General features: G+C 37.9%; 2 protein-coding genes across 3 annotated transcripts in view; both read left to right on the forward strand.

Moving 5' to 3' along the window:
• Nucleotides 1-8,725, forward strand: part of rabggta (Rab geranylgeranyltransferase subunit alpha) — a 32,261-nt gene extending 23,536 nt beyond the window's left edge. For both annotated transcript variants that reach the window (XM_057840669.1, XM_057840670.1), the window contains exon 17: nucleotides 7,242-8,725. In XM_057840669.1, the coding sequence (XP_057696652.1) occupies nucleotides 7,242-7,390 (149 nt within the window). In that variant the 3' untranslated portion in view covers nucleotides 7,391-8,725. The remainder of the gene's footprint in view (nucleotides 1-7,241) is intronic.
• Nucleotides 8,726-9,113: 388 nt separating this feature from the next.
• Nucleotides 9,114-18,657, forward strand: part of LOC130918713 (protein-glutamine gamma-glutamyltransferase K-like) — a 75,350-nt gene continuing 65,806 nt past the window's right edge. The window contains exon 1 of the mRNA XM_057840665.1: nucleotides 9,114-10,221. The gene's annotated coding sequence lies outside the window, so the exon portion shown is untranslated. The remainder of the gene's footprint in view (nucleotides 10,222-18,657) is intronic.

Consider the following 18,657-nt stretch of genomic DNA (forward strand, 5'->3'; position numbering starts at 1 on the left):
AGGGAAAAATCCCTCGCTTGCAGCTGCAAGGCTCAACCCTCCCCAACCAGTTGTTGCTCAGTGTCACTGAGTCAGTTGTGCTACACGATGGCTGGAGAAGATGAAGCTCCTGTACTTTTCCCCCCTTCGAAGAAAACAAAATCGCTGGTATGGGAATACTTCGGCTACAGAAAAGTTACAGATGGCCACAACTTGGCGGAGGACCAACCGACATGTTAAACATGTTTGTTGAGGGTGGCTGCCGAGGAGGCAATACCTCTAATATGATTCCGCATTTATACAAAAATAAAGGTTAGTAAACACTGTCATGAACGTTTCCCACCAGCTACAAGAGTTAAGTGTGTCTAGTGGTGGTCAAACGTGTTGGGTTTTTTTCTCTCTGGCAACTGTCTGTGTAGAGAAAGAGTGTGTGTGTGTGTGTGTGTGTGTGTGTGTGTGTGTGTGTGTATAATGTAAACATGATATACACATGTGCTTTTTATGAAAAATCTTTTTTTTTTTTTTGCTCTGATGGTTACAGTGGGGCAAATAAGTATTTAGTCAACCACTAATTGTGCAAGTTCTCCCACTTGAAAATATTAGAGAGGCCTGTAGTTGTCAACATGGGTAAACCTCAACCATGAGAGAATGGGGGGGGGGGGCAGAACATCACATTGTTTGATTTTTAAAGAGTTTATTTGCAAATCATGGTGGAAAATACGTATTTGGCCAATACCAAAAGCATCTAAATACTTTGTTATATATCCTTTGTTGGCAATAATGGAGGCCAAACGTTTTCTGTAACTCTTCACAAACTTTTCACACACCGTTGCTGGTATTTTGGCCAATTCCTCCATGCAGATCTCCTCTACAGCAGTGATGTTTTGGGGCTGTCGTTGGGCAACACGGACTTTCAACTCCCTCCACAGATTTTCTATGGGGTTGAGATCTGGAGACTGGCTAGGCTACTCCAGGACCTTGAAATGCTTCTTACGAAGCCACTCCTTTGTTGCTCTGGCTGTGTGTTTGGGATCATTGTCATGCTGAAAGACTCGGCCACGTCTCCTCTGCAATGCCCTTGCTGATGGAAGGAGATTTTCACTCAAAATCTCTCTATACATGGCCCCATTCATGCTTTCCTTTACACAGATCAGTCGTCCTGGTCCTTTTGCAGAAAAACAGCCTCAAAGCACCCCCATGCTTCACAGTGGGTATCGTGTTCTTCGGATACAATTCAGTATTCTTTCTCCTCCAAACACGAGAACCTGTGTTTCTACCAAAAAGTTCTATTTTGGTTTCATCTGACCATAACACATTCTCCCAGTCCTCTTCTGGATCATCCAAATGCTCTCTAGCGAACTGCAGACGGGCCTGGACGTGTACTGGCTTTAGCAGAGGGACACGTGTGGCAGTACAGGATTTGAGTCCCTGGCGGTACATTGTGTTACTGATAGTAGCCTTTGTTACTGTGGTCCCAGCTCTGTAGGTCATTCACTAGGTCCCCCCGTGTGGTTCTGGGATTTTTGCTCACCGTCCTTATCATTTTGACGCCACGGGGTGAGATCTTGCATGGAGCCCCAGATCGAGGGAGATTATCAGTGGTCTTGTATGTCTTCCATTTTCTAATAATTGCTCCCACAGTTGATTTCATTACACCAAGCGTTTTACCTATTGCCGATTCAGTCTTCCCAGCCTGGTGCAGGTCTACAATTTTTTCTCTGGTGTCCTTCGACAGCTCTTTGGTCTTGGCCATAGTGGAGTTTGGAGTGTGACTGACTGAAATTGTGGACAGGTGTCTTTTATACCAATAATGAGTTAAAACAGGTGCCATTAATACAGCTAACGAGTGGAGCCTCGTTAGAAGAAGTTAGACCTCTTTGGCAGCCAGAAATCTTGCTTGTTTGTAGGTGACCAAATACTTATTTTCCACCATGATTTGCAAATAAATTCTTTAAAAATCAAACAATGTGATTTTCTGTTGTTTTTCCCCCACATTCTGTCTCTCATGGTTGAGGTTTATCCATGTTGACAATTACAGGCCTCTCTAATCTTTTCAAGTAGGAGAATTTGCACAATTGGCGGTTGACTAAATACTTATTTGCCCCACTGTATGTTGAGCTGTGGCTGTGGGTTTACGCTCATCTAACGGACTGTATTTATTTTATTTTAGAATATTTCAGTTATTTTTTGTTTTTTTATTTTAATATTATATTACTTATATTCCAATTTATTAATGTTTTGAAAATTAAAAATCCTCTTCAATGGATTTTTTTTTTTTACCCAGATATGTCAGAGTAACACATTTTAAGCTGTAATTGCAATACCGTGAAACAGTGATATTTTTGCTTAAATGGTAAATGGTCTTATACTTGTATAGCGCTTTTCTACCTCTCAAGGTACTCAAAGCGCTTTACACTACATTGCCATCTACCTACTGGTGACACAGCACCAGGAGCAATGCGGGGTTAAGTATCTTGCTCAAGGATACTTAGGCGAGTTCATCAGGGTGGAGAATCGAATACACAACCTCTGGGTTGGGGGACAACTACTCCACCACTGAGCCACGCCATCCCACGCCTTAAGGTCATCATACCGTCAGAATCTCATACCGGCACATGCCTAGTAGAGATACAAAATGCTACTACTAAAATAGACCGCTAACAGTAACAAACCACTAACAGAAAGAGTCCAATGTTGATGGGTTTTACCTAAATGCCTGGAGAGGAAGATATCCGAGTCAAGCCTGTGGAATTTATTATGCTTTGGCAATGCGATTGGATCCTATTGTAGTGTGTGTTTATTGTCCTACGATATTGATCCCAAAAGGAAATTTGTCTTTACACTGAGGAGGAATGTTAGTCCTAATTACCATTTTGTCCAGCGGCTATTGGAATTGACCTCTCGACGCTTTGGTTCGCCAACAAAATCTTTCCAAACTGGCCCACTGCTGCCAAAATGTTAGTTTTTTTGGGGTTGCCATTTTGATGATGTCGATCAATTTAACAGCGTTTTTTTTCTTAAAGGTGCAAAAAAAATCCTGCAAGCAAAGGGGGCCTCTGTGTGCTGCAGTGTTATATTTACATGTAATCATTAAGCTCAAGGGAACATCAACAGCATTACGAGTTGAATGTTCCATTTAATCTCCGTGCACATTTGGCGGTGACTCAGGAAATGTGTGAATCAGGCCTGCGCGTGCCTGGTTCTTTGCTGCAAAACAAGCGAGAGCTTCTGACTGTGTAAAGAGGGACCAGTTTGTGTAACCGCTTGTATTCTGCTGAAGAAATAAGTTGATTCAAAACCAGTTTCATAAATACAGTAGATGTGATATTAGCTAGACAAAAGTAGACATGTTTGTCGGAAGTAAAAGTCACAGAAATTTGGCAACTTTGGGAGGGAGGAGAGTTATTATTAAGCAAGCTATACATATTTGTACCTCTAAGCTTTGTAAGAAAAAATATATATTACTTTATAAATGTAAGTGACCCAAAAGCGCTCTTATTTACAGTAACTTAATATATACCAACAGGATTTCACACTAATGAAGCACATTTAGTAGTGAATATTTTTAGTACTTTTTTCACAACATTTTTCTTGTAATATGAAACATGTGCCCTTGACACTAAGGCTTTATAACATTAGAGAAAAACAAAAGGGTAAAACAAGCTTTTTTTATTTTTTAGGTTTTTTTTGGGGGGGGGGGGGTACATCATGTAAGTAGGAAGAGTGTAGTGTCAATGTTTAATCATTTTGTTGGTTCATCTATAACACGAGAGTGCCACTGCTTGGAGCTTTAATTGTATGTTTGTCTTATAGTTTAAGTGGCGACAATTCAGTTTTGCTGTTTTGCTGTACGAGATTTCTTGCAAACGTGAAGTTTTTGGCTTGTATTTGTTTGCTTTCATAAATACCTCCATCTTGGCAAGAATTAAAAACAAAGCCCTGAGCAAGCCAAGCGGCTATGGTGCTACCACATTTATACGCCGTGGGATTTAGTGTTATTGCTTTTTTTGTTCCAAATAGTAGAAAAACACTTACAAAAAAAAAAAGTCTCCCAAAAGTAAAGGCAGAATTTCCTGGTCTCAGCTATGGTCAGCCACAATTGATAATGCAAGGATAAACTGAAGGTGGCTGTGCACAAGTCATGAAATCAGTCCCAATTAGATCTTTGTTGTTTAAAAAAATAAATAAATAAATAAATAAAAAGTAAGTATCAAGCGATTAAATCATGCCAAGCCAAGGGTTACGCTTTTTTTAAAAGCTTAAATTGGATTTTACAAAATTGACTAATTATTTGTCCTTCCGAATGAAATTTACAGTAACCCTCAAATCCGCATTTTATACAATTAAAAAAGTTCAATATATCAAGTAGGCCTGAACGATATATCGTTTAAACATCGCCATCGCGATGTGCGCATGTGCAATAGTCCCATCGCAAGGACGTGCGATAGTTTTTTAATTTCATTTTTTTTAATCCACAAACGTTTGTTTTGAGGAAGGAGAGGGGAAAAAAAGCGCACAGCTTCTCTTTCTCTCCAGCAAGTCATCGGCTCCTCCCCTCCCCCTGCAACAGCGGAGTGGAGGGAGGAGGGGCCGAACAGCAGAGCGGAGGGAGGAGGATCCGTTCTCAAAGTGAAAGCAAGCAATCAACACGTTGGAGGAGCAAGGAAGACTGTATCCAAAAGGAGTTTTGGAAGTATTTTGGCAAGAACAAGACTATAAGGGACAAAAAACAGCCCTGTCGACAGTGCCTCGCCATGGTTGCCTCAACAAGAAGTAATCTGTCAAACATGTGGGACCATTTAAAACGCAGGTATCTATGCATTCCTGCTACGAGCTCCCCATCAGAGGCTTTTTAGCACAGGTGGGAACATTGTTACGTGCCAACGTTATTGTCTCAAGCCTGCTATAGTGGATAAACTAATAGTCTTGGCCAAAAACCTATGAGACCCAGTTGAGAATTGCTGAGCAAGGAAGGTGGACGATATGCAGACAAATACATAACACAGCTGAAGGAATGTCTTTTCTTCTTTTAATGTGACAGCTATCAGGAAGGCAGGAAATTTGGGAGTTAAAATGGTTCTGTTATTCATCACAGTTATTTGCAGTTATTCAGTTCAATTATTTACAAGTTCAATTGAGTTTGTTTCTTTTATATTTAAATTTATTGTAAACCGTATTTTTCAAATAACTATATATAGTACAGCTGCACATAAAGTTTTGATACTTAATATTTTTGTTGAAATATTTTTACAACTTTGTTGCCGTTTTGCAGTTTTATATTGTTATATTTTGTGTAAACAACTCAGAGGACTAATGCACTTGCACTTTTATTAGTCAGATTTAATATTTAAGTTCAAATATGTTGACAACTTTGTTGTTTAACTGAGGTTTTTATGTATTGTTATAGTTTGTGAACTCTTTTGTCATATTTAATATTTTTGTTCAAATATGTTGACAACTTTGTTGTTTTACTGAGGTTTTTATTTATTGTTATAGTTTGTGAACAACTCTTTTATTTGTCATATTTAATATTTTTGTTCAAATATGTTGACAACTTTGTTGTTATTTTACAGAAGTTTTTATTTGTTATATTTTGTCAAAAACTAAGGGGACTAATGCACCTGCTCTTTTATTTATCATTTAATGTATTTGCTGCTGTTGAAGTGTAAAATATTGTATTCAATAAATGATCTATTTTGTGCAGACATGACTTCCTGGATACCTTCATACAGAAATCTTCATCATTAACAAATTAAACGGTATTATATGAATACACTGTGGTCACGGTGTGTTATGTAAAGTATTTCCAAACAGCTATTCAAGTCATTTAGTGAAAATTTCTTTAAAAAAGATAGATCTTTTTTTTTTTAATATCGCAATATAATATCGCAATATATTGCAAACCTAAAAAAAATCGCGACAATAGTTTTTTCCAATATCGTTCAGGCCTAATATCAAGATTGCTGTATTATCTTTGGACATACTTGTTTGGATTTCTAATTGCTCTCAGAGGAGCCGTTATGAAAATATTACGTTTGAAGTATATCCCTAGATTTTTTAGCTTGTGTTATTTTCTCCATCCAGCTATCTGTTTTCCACAGTTCTTGCACTTTAGGGGTGGTGTTGAGCTTTTACCAATCCAAAATCACATTGAGCAAGAGGTCACCTCTTAAGAGGTGGGATACACGCTGTACTTGTCGTCAGTCAATTGAAGTAGCTTCCACTGCCAGAGTTATTTCAAGTGGAAGAAATATGTAAAGTCAAATCTGAAAGCACATGTTGTTATGCTTACTCAGAAAAAATGTTGTCCAACAAAATTCCACGTTTTAACAACGGTTAAACAGTTTCATAGATTTACATCAATCCCATTTGAATTGTTTAAAACATCAATTTTACATTGTCAGGAAAAAAATGTACCGGTAACTAAAATTCCTTATTCCTTTTGACTTTTAAGTGGGACGGACCCCAAAAAAAAGTCCACTATCAGTCCCATTGATATTTGATTTTTTTTTTTTTTTTTTTAAATGTATATAAATAAACCTGTCCTTTTTAGCTATTTGGACACAAACATGAAATCAGTATTTTTATAGGCTGAACAGTTTTAAAATGCGACATAGGCATACTCCCATTGTATTTGCTTTTATTGTTTTTTTTTTGTTTTTTTTTAGAGAAAGCCGCTGTATAGAAAAGGGTTTGCGGTAGACCGAAAGAAAGGAAGAACAGACAGAAGAAATAGTTGTACATAAAAAAATAAAATTAAAAAAAAAACGTAAATGTACTAACAACCTGATACAATTACCAATTTACCATTGCTGTCTACTCTTACCAAGGGGGACACCTCGTAACCGAAAGAGAGGAAGAGGGTAGATAGGACAAAAGTGAACGGATGAGTGCACAATCAATGTTAGTAGTGTGTATTGGGGACATGTGCTTTAAATTGATCATAAGTATGAGAGTGAATGCATATTTGTCCATGTGACCTGTGATTGACAGGCTGAAGTGCTCAATCCATGGAGCATTCCTCTCAACTCAAAATTAGTGATTATAGACTCCCATCTTTCATTAACCTTGAACAAAATAGATAGGGGCAACAGCTTTCTTAACGGATGTTTGTTGACTTTCTCTCTTCTCTGTGTCTCTATTTGGTGTCCATGTTTTGATATAGTGTGCCATTTGGCTTTGTTGGGGCTCTAGATGATGAGGAGTATTCATCACCATGTCTCACCCAAACAACAACCTCTTCCTTAACCCAACACGTTCAGACATTTCCACGCTGGAGGCTCTCCGGCCACTCGCCTCCTGCCCTAAGCTGCGGCACCTAGATCTCCGCGGTAACCCCGTCGCTCAGAGCTCTGACGCAGAGTCGCGGCTCGCCGAGCTCTTGCCTTCCGTGGAATGTCTATTGCTCTGACGTGCCGGCAGCGGGAGTCAGGCCTGTCACTCAAGGATGACGCCGACGCTGTCGGCCAGGTTGTGAAGGAGTGAGTGGAAGATTTTTTTTCTCCAAATGTGCTGTCAGTTCCACTTGTTTGGTAGAAATTGGATCAAAACAGCCCCCCACTCGTCAGAATGCCTCTGAAGGCGGATATCACAACACCTTTAATGAAAAGTATCTGTTGTTTGTGTGCCTATATGTGTGTGTCGGTGCGCATGAGTCATAATCGCTTTTTGTCAAAATGTGCAAGAATGAAGGTCTATTAATACCTCCCATATGCATGCTGCAACTAAACAAATTGACTGTGTGTGGATGGATCCGCATGATCACTTTTTATAAGCTTAAAAAGCACTCAAGGCAACAGTAAAGAACTGGAATGGCACTCCATACTATGTGATAATGTAAACAATGTCTGTAGTGATTTATATCCATTATTGTTTTATGCATTTTACACAAAGTGCCACCTAAATATACTTAGCTTTCAAAGTACATCATGTTCAACAAAAAAAACTTGGTATGTAATATTATTGGAAGACCGTGTAATAATATACACATTTTGAATATTAACTCTACATTTAGTAAAATACAAAAACTGCCAAAGTGTGTCAGTAATGCAATTTTAAAAAATGTATTGAAATTGACTTAAAAGTTAAACTCATCTGTACCGGTACTTGCTGTGTATCCAGATCAAAGCTCGGGGGGAAAATTAGATCAATCTCTCTAACCAGCAATGCATATATATGGACAAGTGTCATATTTTGAACAGTCCATCAAAAAGAGTTCAATGTTGATAGTCTTAAAGCGGTCTGTTAATACTCCAGGTGAAGTCAACTGTAAAGCTAAACACATAATGGAAATTAAAAAAAAAATAAATAAATAAAAATAAAAAAAACACTAAAATACAAAAATTTTTTGAAGTGCTCGCTTGATTACTGCTGATACAGAAGGGCAGACAGACGCCATTATAGGAAAAACTAACAGTTGTACATGCCTCACTGGACAAACTGACTGCAAATTTCCTGAGTTTGCTACTGTATAACCACTGTACTACTGTCCTGAACTGTAATATTTGCTCATCTAACAATTCAAAAGAAGGCAAATCAACCACCTTTGCAACATACATGAGAGAAGGGTTGCTATTCAAACTTTTGTTTTTGTTGCTTTAATAGCCGAAGCTTATAAATGATGATCGGGGTGTTGCGTACATGTCACGTCTTGCATTTCCAACCACCTGATAAAACATTTATTGTACATGTCAAGAGAAGTGCCACAAGTCTATAAATGAAACATTAAATTGTGTCACTTGCCTTACTCTGATAGCTTCCGGTGTGGTCTATGTATGCAACTGAATGACAAGCTCAGGTATTTTCAAGAGAAGGTGTGTTGTCTGACTCAACTTTTGGCACTGTGCCACTCTTTGCTTTTTATTATTTAGTGGTCACATGCAATCATGAGCCAGGCTGTAAAACACTTAAGTTGATCTAAGAAACAATAACAGCCCAAAAAACATGTAATAAAATTGGAAGTTAAACTTTTCAGCTATTTGTTTTTTTTTTTTTTGGAACAACAACAAAAAAGTAATGGATTATTGTGACCAGTTTCAAGTTTAACCACTGAATAAAATATATTGGTTCAGATTTGAAATCTCTAAATTAAAAAAAGAGTACATTTGGCATTTTTATTCCCTGTTTTAGGACACGAGTCAAATACTATGTCAGGAATGTAACTCAATTGTGAATGAACTACCGGTATGATAGAGAAAAATAAAAAATATTTGCAATCTAAAAATTCTTAGGACTTGTGATTTTTAGCTTCTTGTGTCATCGTAGTTTTGGTATTTACAATTTACTGTGTGATTTAAAACAAGAAAAAAAAAACTTGTGTGTTGATTTGAGTTTAGTTTATTCTGTGATAATGCTTGTATTCTTATTTTTTTATTTTTTTTTTTAAATATCTTTTGAACTCAATGGAGATGCTCAATATTTTCGACCTTACATTCAGTAACGTCATGATTGGCTCAAAACGTCATAAACTTGTAAGTCAAGGTACCAATGTAAACTTTGACACGTACGCTATGGTAATATGCATATTACTAATAACTATATTAATATTAATAAAATCTGACAAATCTGCACCCTCCTGTTTTCCAACATAGTTTTGGCATCTTCAACAGCTCAGTAGTTTCACTTTAATTTTTTTTCAGTAAGAGTACATAAACGTGAAAACCTTTCCCTATATAGACTTTAAAGTTTGAAACGCTGATCTTTCAGAGTTTAATAATGTGTCCCTACTGTTCTAAGTTACTTACTGAAAACCCACTCAACCAGTCAGTGCAGATGACATATTAATCAGTCATCTAGTCATTTCAATCAGATTGTGTGGTTGATGGATCACCACCACCTCTTCTGCCTCCGTCCTTTTACGCTCCAAGGTGTCTGTGTCCCACCCTGATACCTTCTTTACATATGCCATGACATAAAAGGACTTGCAAAGAGGGCATGTCAAATTAAAGACAATATAACAACCATTAACACAGTCACTTTTAGCCGTGGTTTCAAGTAAAAAGCTGCCATTCAACCTGACATTTGAAGAAGTTGGCAAAAAGCTTGTTTCCAGTTTCTGTGTGTGCATGGGGGGGGTGTAGTACTGGGGGTGGGGTGTGCCCTCAGCGTCTGAGAGTACTTGAAAGAGGCGTGCACATGCAACGAGTCGAATAAACACACCACAAAGCCTTCGGGAAAAGACAATTTCTTCTTCTTCGGCTCCTTTCGACCTTTTGTGTCCCTTTTCAACCGCTACTGACTTGAGTGAGTTTCTAAAGTAAATTTGTTAGTTGGTTTGGGGAACTGTTGGGTTGTCAACTTGGACTCAAAACTTTTTTAAACTGAGTTCATGCACAATACTGCACTTTGATTGTGGTTTTGATTGTCATACTGAGCTGCCGCATCCGCACAGCAGTGGGAAAAGAACAACTAGCTGGTGCTAGAGACATTTTTAGCGGCGGTTAAACAGCCTCTCCCGGGCTCTTCAGACATAGTCAAAGGAATCACTAATGCCATTGGAATTTATCATTTGGCATAGGTATTAACATTGGAGGTGCTGTTGCACTCGGCATCATTTATTTCTATTCATTCTGCACTCTCTCAAAAAGGAATACTACTGATGTTGCACCTGCTTAAAAAGACTAGTGGTGTTATAGTTGCTGTATAAATGATTATTGATATCCATTCATCCATCTGTTGCTTAATCCGGGATCCAGGATTATTGATATGGCTCTTTCCTAAAGAGAAGTCAAACTATCGACTGAAATTACCTATAGGGACAAATATTGCACTTTTTGTAAGAAAAATAAAAAAGTTAAAAGACTTGATTTGGCACTTTCATAAAAATAAAAATTAATACGACCATTAAAAGTTATTTTATTACATGCTCCTAAGTAAATTGGAAAAAAAAAAAAAAATCATCATTCATCTAAAATAATGACAAATTGTTTTTATAATTTCTTAACTGTTTCAGTGCCATTAACAATGTTAGATGTGCAAACGAGCCTGCAAACTGGCTAAAAGCCACGTGTGGTTCTTTTATCCTACTGAATTTAAGCAAAACCTACAGAAAACGAAGGCTATGTATTTAATTCCGTATGTCTGTTCATTTGTATTTTGTGTTCAAGATAGCAGGGGAACAAAGAAAGATTTATGATCAAATTTGCAGGATGTTTGTAATAAAAACGAAAGAGGTAAATTAAGTTTTGTCATAACGAGGTCACAGAGGTCAGAAAAGGAATTTTGTGCTAACATGAGAACGGATTAGCGGAGGTTATGTATTTGATGCCGTATGTCTGTATCAGTCTTGATTTCGTCAACGATGACGATAACGAAAATATTTCGACGAGTTAAAAACGTGTCTTGGGTGACTAAAACAAAGAGACAAATGCCAGTTTTCATCTGACGAGACGAGAACGAGATGAAAATTCGCCATATTTTCCTTCACGAGTTCACACTGTGTGGCTTTTTTGTGGTATGTGTAGTTAGCACGCATCGTAGCAGTGTTTGGTCGTGTCACTCGTGACATGCTGCGCGCCCTTCCCCAAACACACTCTAGTACTCTCCAGGCGCCAAACTTTCCTTTTGTGAATAAAATGTCAGGTGCTGCTTAAGTTTTGTTTTATCTTGGCTAGATATGCCATGTTGCTTTAGCCTTTAAAGGTCTGTGTTGAGTGATCATCACACACTAAATGTAACCTGTAGCATTAGCATAGCGTTTGCGTGGTGTCATCTTAAACGCTTGGAAAAAAATTTACATACAGTCTGTGGCATCTAGGTGAGTTTAATTAATTAAAAATAATGTAGTTTTCCTACTGGGGTGTATTAACATCACGAAGATGTAGAGGTCCTTGTAAACTCTACAATGATGTGCTCATCTGTCAATGTACATTTGAAATTGCTGGAAATCTTTTATATTTATTTATTCATGGACTAAAATTTTTTAAGTTTACAGACGAAAACATTTTGCGTAATTGCCGAATAAAACTAGACAAAATTTGTCTGACTTTTCGTTGACTAAAACTAGACGAAGACGAACACATTTGGAAATGACTAAAATATAAGACTAATGAGTATTTTCGTCCAAAAGACTAAGACAAAAATTAGAAGGTCGGACAAAAACAACACTGGTCTGCTCATGCTCAAGATAACTCAAGAACAAATAAAGGGATTATTAACAAACTTGCTGGATGTCTTTGTGATATAAAATGGAGAAAGTGATTAAATTTAGGGTGAATGAGGTCACAGAGGTAAGAAAGGAAATTTGAAATTACTTGGTAACAGATTAGCCTATTTATTTCTTACTAGATAGACATTAAATCCATTTTGACTGGGATTTCAAATTAATTGGACAGCCATTGCCGTCAATGATTTAAAAAGACTAAAAGAAACTAAGTTTCACTTAAAAATTAATAAACACTATCCCTGCTGCACTTTCCTAGAAGGCAAATTATTTGTTTCACTTTTTTAAGAACACTAACATTCATGCACATTTCTTAAAACAGTTTACATTTTAAAATTTACTATTATTTTTTTTTTTTAAATAACTCATTTCCTGCCATTGATAATGATAGAAGTCCAATTCATTTAAACTTGGAGATCGAGCTGTGAATGCCGATTTGCCAGTGAAATTGTCGCTGTCAACCCTCCATCAACGGCACCAACTGAGGTAATCTCAAATTTATACAGTTTATTACTGCATATTTGACTCAATGAAGATTAATGTGAACCACATCATCGCTTTAAAACCAAGGTTAAGTATGCACTTTAGTCTGATTTGATTGTATTCCATTAATCACTCTTCTGTAGCATGAATAGTAAATTACTGATGTTTTACCAATAACATTTCTTCTACTGAAGACCCAGATCACTTCCTATGTGTCACCAAATTCCATTTCTGTTTCTATGATTATATAACGTGCGTCACTTTTGAGCTACTTAGTACACTATTGGCATAGATGCTTTGAATTAAATCCGGGAGTACAAATTCTGTGAACACAGTGTGTAATCGTTTGTACTGCCTCAACCCTGGCAAGCCTTTAAGCACAACATTCCAAAAGTGAATGTTTCCTTTTGTTTGCGCCAGCCATCCTCAACAACAAGCAGCCTGCAGGCAAAACGGGTCACAAGTGTGCCTTGTTACATCGGTAGCATCCTCCCATACACTCTGTGGGATCTGATATTGTGCAGGAGATACTCTAGTTTTTTGTTTTCAGGATGATATTCATTCATGGAATTTTTTCACTCTAGACGTCTGCTGGGTGATATTCATTCTTAGAATTTTTTCGCTTTAGACGTCTGCTTGAGATGAATGTTGCACAGCAGGCAATAAAATCTGTTTGGTAGTCTGTTAACATGCACAGAATTTTATTAATAGGCCACTGCTGCATTAGACAGCTTTTCCCCCCTCTCTTTCATATACAGTGCAGACTAATCTCCACCATATGGAACATCGCTCAATGAGGACCTTACACTAAATCTGCCGCATTTTGGCAGCGAGGTGGGTGTCAAGGGTGGATTACATTTTCACTTTAGTGTGTGAGGGGGCTTGCTCTGCAGCCCATATAAACATTGAGTGGTCCCTGCTTGAGCTGAGTGAGATTCGTACACAAAGAAAGGACTGAATTGCGCATTTCCCAATCTTTGTTGAGCCAGGATGCATTTTAAATCTAATGGCACAATACCAAATGTTGATTGAATTTCTATATACAGTGGGGCAAATAAGTATTTAGTCAACCACTAATTGTGCAAGTTCTCCCACTTGAAAATATTAGAGAGGCCTGTAATTGTCAACATGGGTAAACCTCAACCATGAGAGACAGAATGTGAAAAACGGAAAATCACATTGTTTGATTTTTGAAGAATATATTTGCTTATCATGGTGGAAAATAAGTATTTGGTCTACCAAAAGTTCATCTCAATACTTTGTTATGTACCCTTTGTTGGCAATAACGGAGGCCAAACGTTTTCTGTAACTCTTCACAAGCTTTTCACACACTGTTGCTGGTATTTTGGCGCATTCCTCCATGCAGATCTCCTCTAGAGCACTTATGTTTTGGGGCTGTTGTTGGGCAACACAGACTTTCAACTCCCTCCGCAGATTTTTTATGGGGTTGAGATCTGGAGACTGGCTAGGCCACTCCAGGACCTTGAAATGTTTCTTACAAAGCCCCTCCTTTGTTGCCCTGGCTGTGTGTTTGGGATCATTGTCATGCTGAAAGACACGGCCACGTCTCATCTTCAATGCCCTTGCTGATGGAAGGAGATTTTCACTCAAAATTTCTCGATACATGGCCCCATTCATGCTTTCCTTTACACAGATCAGTCGTCCTGGTCCCTTTGCAGAAAAACAGCCTCAAAGCATGATGTTTTCACCCCCATGCTTCACAGTGGGCATGGTGCAATTCAGTATTCTTTTTCCTCCAAACAAGACAACCTGTGTTTCTACCAAAAAGTTCTATTTTGGTTTCATCTGACCATAACACATTCTCCCAGTCCTCTTCTGGATCATCCAAATGCTCTCTAGCGAACCGCAGACGAGCCTGGACGTGTACTTTCTTCAGCAGGGGGACACGTCTGGCAGTGCAGGATTTGAGTCCCTGGTGGCGCATTGTGTTACTGATAGTAGCCATTGTTACTGTGGTCCCAGCTTTCTGCAGGTCATTCACTAGGTCCCCCCGTGTGGTTCTGGGATTTTTGCTCCCCGTTCTTGTTATCATTGTGATGCCACGGGGTGAGGAGGGAATTGAAATTCCGTGTTGCCCAACGACAGCCCCAAAACATCACTCCTCTAGAGGAGATCTGCATGGAGGAATGGGCCAAAATACCAGCAACAGTGTGTGAAAAGCTTGTGAAGAGTTACAGAAAATGTTTGGCCTCCGTTATTGCCAACAAAGGGTACATAACAAAGTATTGAGATGAACTTTTGGTATAGACCAAATACTTATTTTCCACCAGTATTTGCAAATAAATTCTTTAAAAATCAAACAAGTGTGGAAAAAAACCCAGAAAATCACGGGGTTTTTTTCCACACTGTCTCTCATGGTTGAGGTTTACCCATGTTCACAATTACAGGCCTCTCTATTATTTTCAAGTGGGAGAACTTGCACAATTTGTGGTTGACTAAATACTTATTTGCCCCACTGTATTATCAAGATAGTTGTTGGTTAATTTTATAATAAACTTGTTTCCAGGAAATTGAGTCCCCACTAAATTTAAAGCTAGAGGAGTTACATAATTATTACATCAGTTAATCAAGTCATAAGTCAAGCCATGCATTAATGCTCAGCCACAACATTTATTGGATCCCCCCACACAGACAAAACACAGACAAGACTGAAAAAGCAGTTTCTGCTCTTGCACTCCTCTTTAAAAGTACAGTAACTGCGGTATTTTAATCCAAAACAACAGTTGTGTTTGATAGAACTATATGTATGTTGCCATAGCAGATTCACGGCGCATTAAGCCCTCGAACTATTTTTAATTTGTCCGTTTTACCCAGGAAACCCCTGTTTACAGACGTCGCGCAACCGTTTTTGTTTCAACCCAGCCATAAAACGAAGGTAACTAATTATATTTATTATTCAAAATGTCTGTCATTTTAAGCTTAGAATCATTCATTGTTATCTAATATTTCATTTAAAAAAAAAAAAAAAAAAAGACTTTGAAAAAAATATTCACTCGCATATTTTAAACTTTTAAACAAATGACGTCACAATGAAAAAAATGGTGTCTGTAAAAAAGTCACGGATAGCCACCTAATAACTAACGCTTAATTGTACTTTTTTTGTCACTGTCACATTTTCTTCAGTAGGTTAGGTGATAATCGATCCAAAGAAAAATTGGAAAAAAAAAAAAAGTTTAAAAGGGTAAATATATGAAAAAGAACATCTCGACCACTCATTGATGTCTGCGATTTCTGCATCGCGACCCTTGTTATATTACCATGTTTAACCCATAAAATCCCCCAAAAATCCAGCTGTGGTCATTCACAGCTGTGTCTTGACACTTGGTGATACATACAGTTTTTGGATCGAAACAAGGTAAGTACACGATAATATCTCGTTAAAGTTATGGCATCTGTAATTCTGCTCTCGCGTGCTATCACCTGTTGACGCCAACAACAAAACATTAAAAGAGAAAGTAAAATCTACCGCACTCTAAATCTCACCGTCACGTCAGCCACACGGTGCATTCAGGTAGAGCATGCAAAAAATGGTCGCCACATTAGAACCCGATTTGTTACTTTATTACAGGAATTGTTATTATTATATTATTCCAATTTTTATTTAATAAAAATAATACATTTTATTTATAATTTATTTGTTGTGCTATGTGTAATTGCCATTTGTAATAATACCAGCAGTATTTGTTAAGGATTTAGTGTAGGTTTTCAGGCTGTGGAACGGAATTGCATTGTGGGAAAATCCTGCTTGACATACGACCATTTCGACTTACAAACAAGGTCCTGGAACAAATTAACTTCGTGTGTAGAGGTACCATTCTATTTTCTTTTAATCTTTTTTTTTTTTTTTTAATGTTAATTTTTCAATAAAAATGAAGAAAAACAGTAAATATTCTCAGATTATCTGAAGTCCATGATCTTTTAATAAGAACTATGAAGTCCTCCTACTAAGTCTGTGTCTTCGTTCACTATTAAGTCGATAAAAGTTATTCAGTTTGGCAGGATGGATAATGTAGCTGACTGACTCTGGCCCCCGGGCATTGAGTTTAATACCTGTGCTCTTTGGTGACATTCTTGCACATAGATCTATCACAATCTAAAATTTAGTTTGAACAGGAGTAGCTTTTGAGCCATTTGATTTACAGTGCTTCACCATTTTCTCTCTGTCGCCTACTTACTGTGAACATTAAATTCCCAGTTTACTATGCCTCTTCCATTCCCAACCCTTACAAATAAACATAAAACCCCATAGTTGACGGACAATATATCATTGCTAGCGTTTCTACATTTGGATTCCTGTTAATGGATTTCCATGTCACTGGCACTGAAAAAGTTAAGATTACCTTAGGATGTCTCAAATTTGGCTCAGCCAACCCCACAGATATCTTATTCTTAGTTACGCTTTAAATATAGATACAAAAATGTTTACCACCCAGTGTGAACTATGTATCTGTAAAAAGAACACTATCATCTCGTGCGCATATCTCTGCTGCTCATCAGGTTGTTGTGGATTTTTTGGCGCATTGTTAAAGGGAACAGTGCCAGTCAGCAGCGGCGTGACACACTCGAGCTTCAAGGAGCTGTTTTTTCTTCACTGTCTGTCTGTCTGTTTGTTTGTCTGCGCGCAGCCCACTCATTGTCTGGATGCCATTTTCATATGAATGCAGTGCGAGTCCATTGTTGGTGTGTATCTATATTCTTCAAAGCCACTGTTTGTGGGGCACTGCACATCACAGCACTTCTTTGAATACAATAAATATACAAAGCAGTGAACTGGATGGATTATGCAAAAATATTAACTGTCCCTATGCAAATAGTTGGAACCCAGTAATTTTTTGTAAACTTCGTTTTTCAAAAATACAGTATGTCGTAGAGCAAGTACATGCCAAGTCCACATTTGTTGCAGATACAGTGGGGCAAATAAGTATTTAGCCAACCACTAATTGTGCAAGTTCTCCCACTTGAAAATGTTAGAGAGGCCTGTAATTGTCAACATGGGTAAACCTCAACCATGAGAAACAGAATGTGGAAAAAAAAAAAGAAAAGAAAATCACATTGTTTGATTTTTAAAGAATTTATTTGTAAATCATGGTGGAAAATAAGTATTTTGTCAATAACAAAAGTTCATCTCAATACTTTGTTATGTACCCTTTGTTGGCAATAACGGAGGCCAAACATTTTCTTTAACTTTTCACAAGCTTTTCACACACTGTTGCTGGTATTTTGGCCCATTCCTCCATGCAGATCTCCTCTAGAGCAGTGATGTTTTGGGGCTGTCGTTGGGCAACACGGACTTTCAACTCCCTTCGCAGATTTTCTATGGGGTTGAGATCTGGAGACTGGCTAGGCCACTCAAGGACCTTGAAATGCTTCATACGAAGCCACTCCTTTGTTGCCCTGGCTGTGTGTTTGGGATCATTGTCATGCTGAAAGACCCAGCCACGTCTCATCTTTAATGCCCTTGCTGATGGAAGGAGATTTTCACTCAAAATCTCTCGATACATGGCCCCATTCATTCTTTCCTTTACACAGATCAGTCATCCTGGTCCCTTTGCAGAATAACAGCCCCCCAAAGCATGATGTTTCCACCCCCATGCTTCACAGTGGGTAGGGATGGGAATTGATAGGATTTTTACGATTCCGATTCCATTATCGATATTGCTTAACGATTCGATTCTTTATCGATTCTAATTTGGGGAAAAAGAAGAACAAACGTTTTGATTGGCATCGAGTTTGTTTAATCAGAAGTCACAACCTTACAAACTCACAACGAGATCAAAAGAGGCCCAAAGCCTCAACGTTAACTGTGGCAATAAGTGGCAAATACACAAGAATGTGTAACATTTTACTGAAACATTTATGTAATAGAAATAAAAAATATTGGTATATATTGGCAGATAGGTTGTTGTTCTGCCTTTGGCAATATGTGTTAAAGCAGGGGTCCCCAAACTTTTTCCTGTGAGGGCCACATAACTTTTCCCTTCTCTGATGAGGGGCCGAGGTCAGTTTGTAACAGA

The sequence above is a fragment of the Corythoichthys intestinalis genome, chromosome 7 (assembly GCF_030265065.1).
Source record: "Corythoichthys intestinalis isolate RoL2023-P3 chromosome 7, ASM3026506v1, whole genome shotgun sequence".
NCBI classification, from domain to species: Eukaryota; Metazoa; Chordata; class Actinopteri; order Syngnathiformes; family Syngnathidae; genus Corythoichthys; species Corythoichthys intestinalis.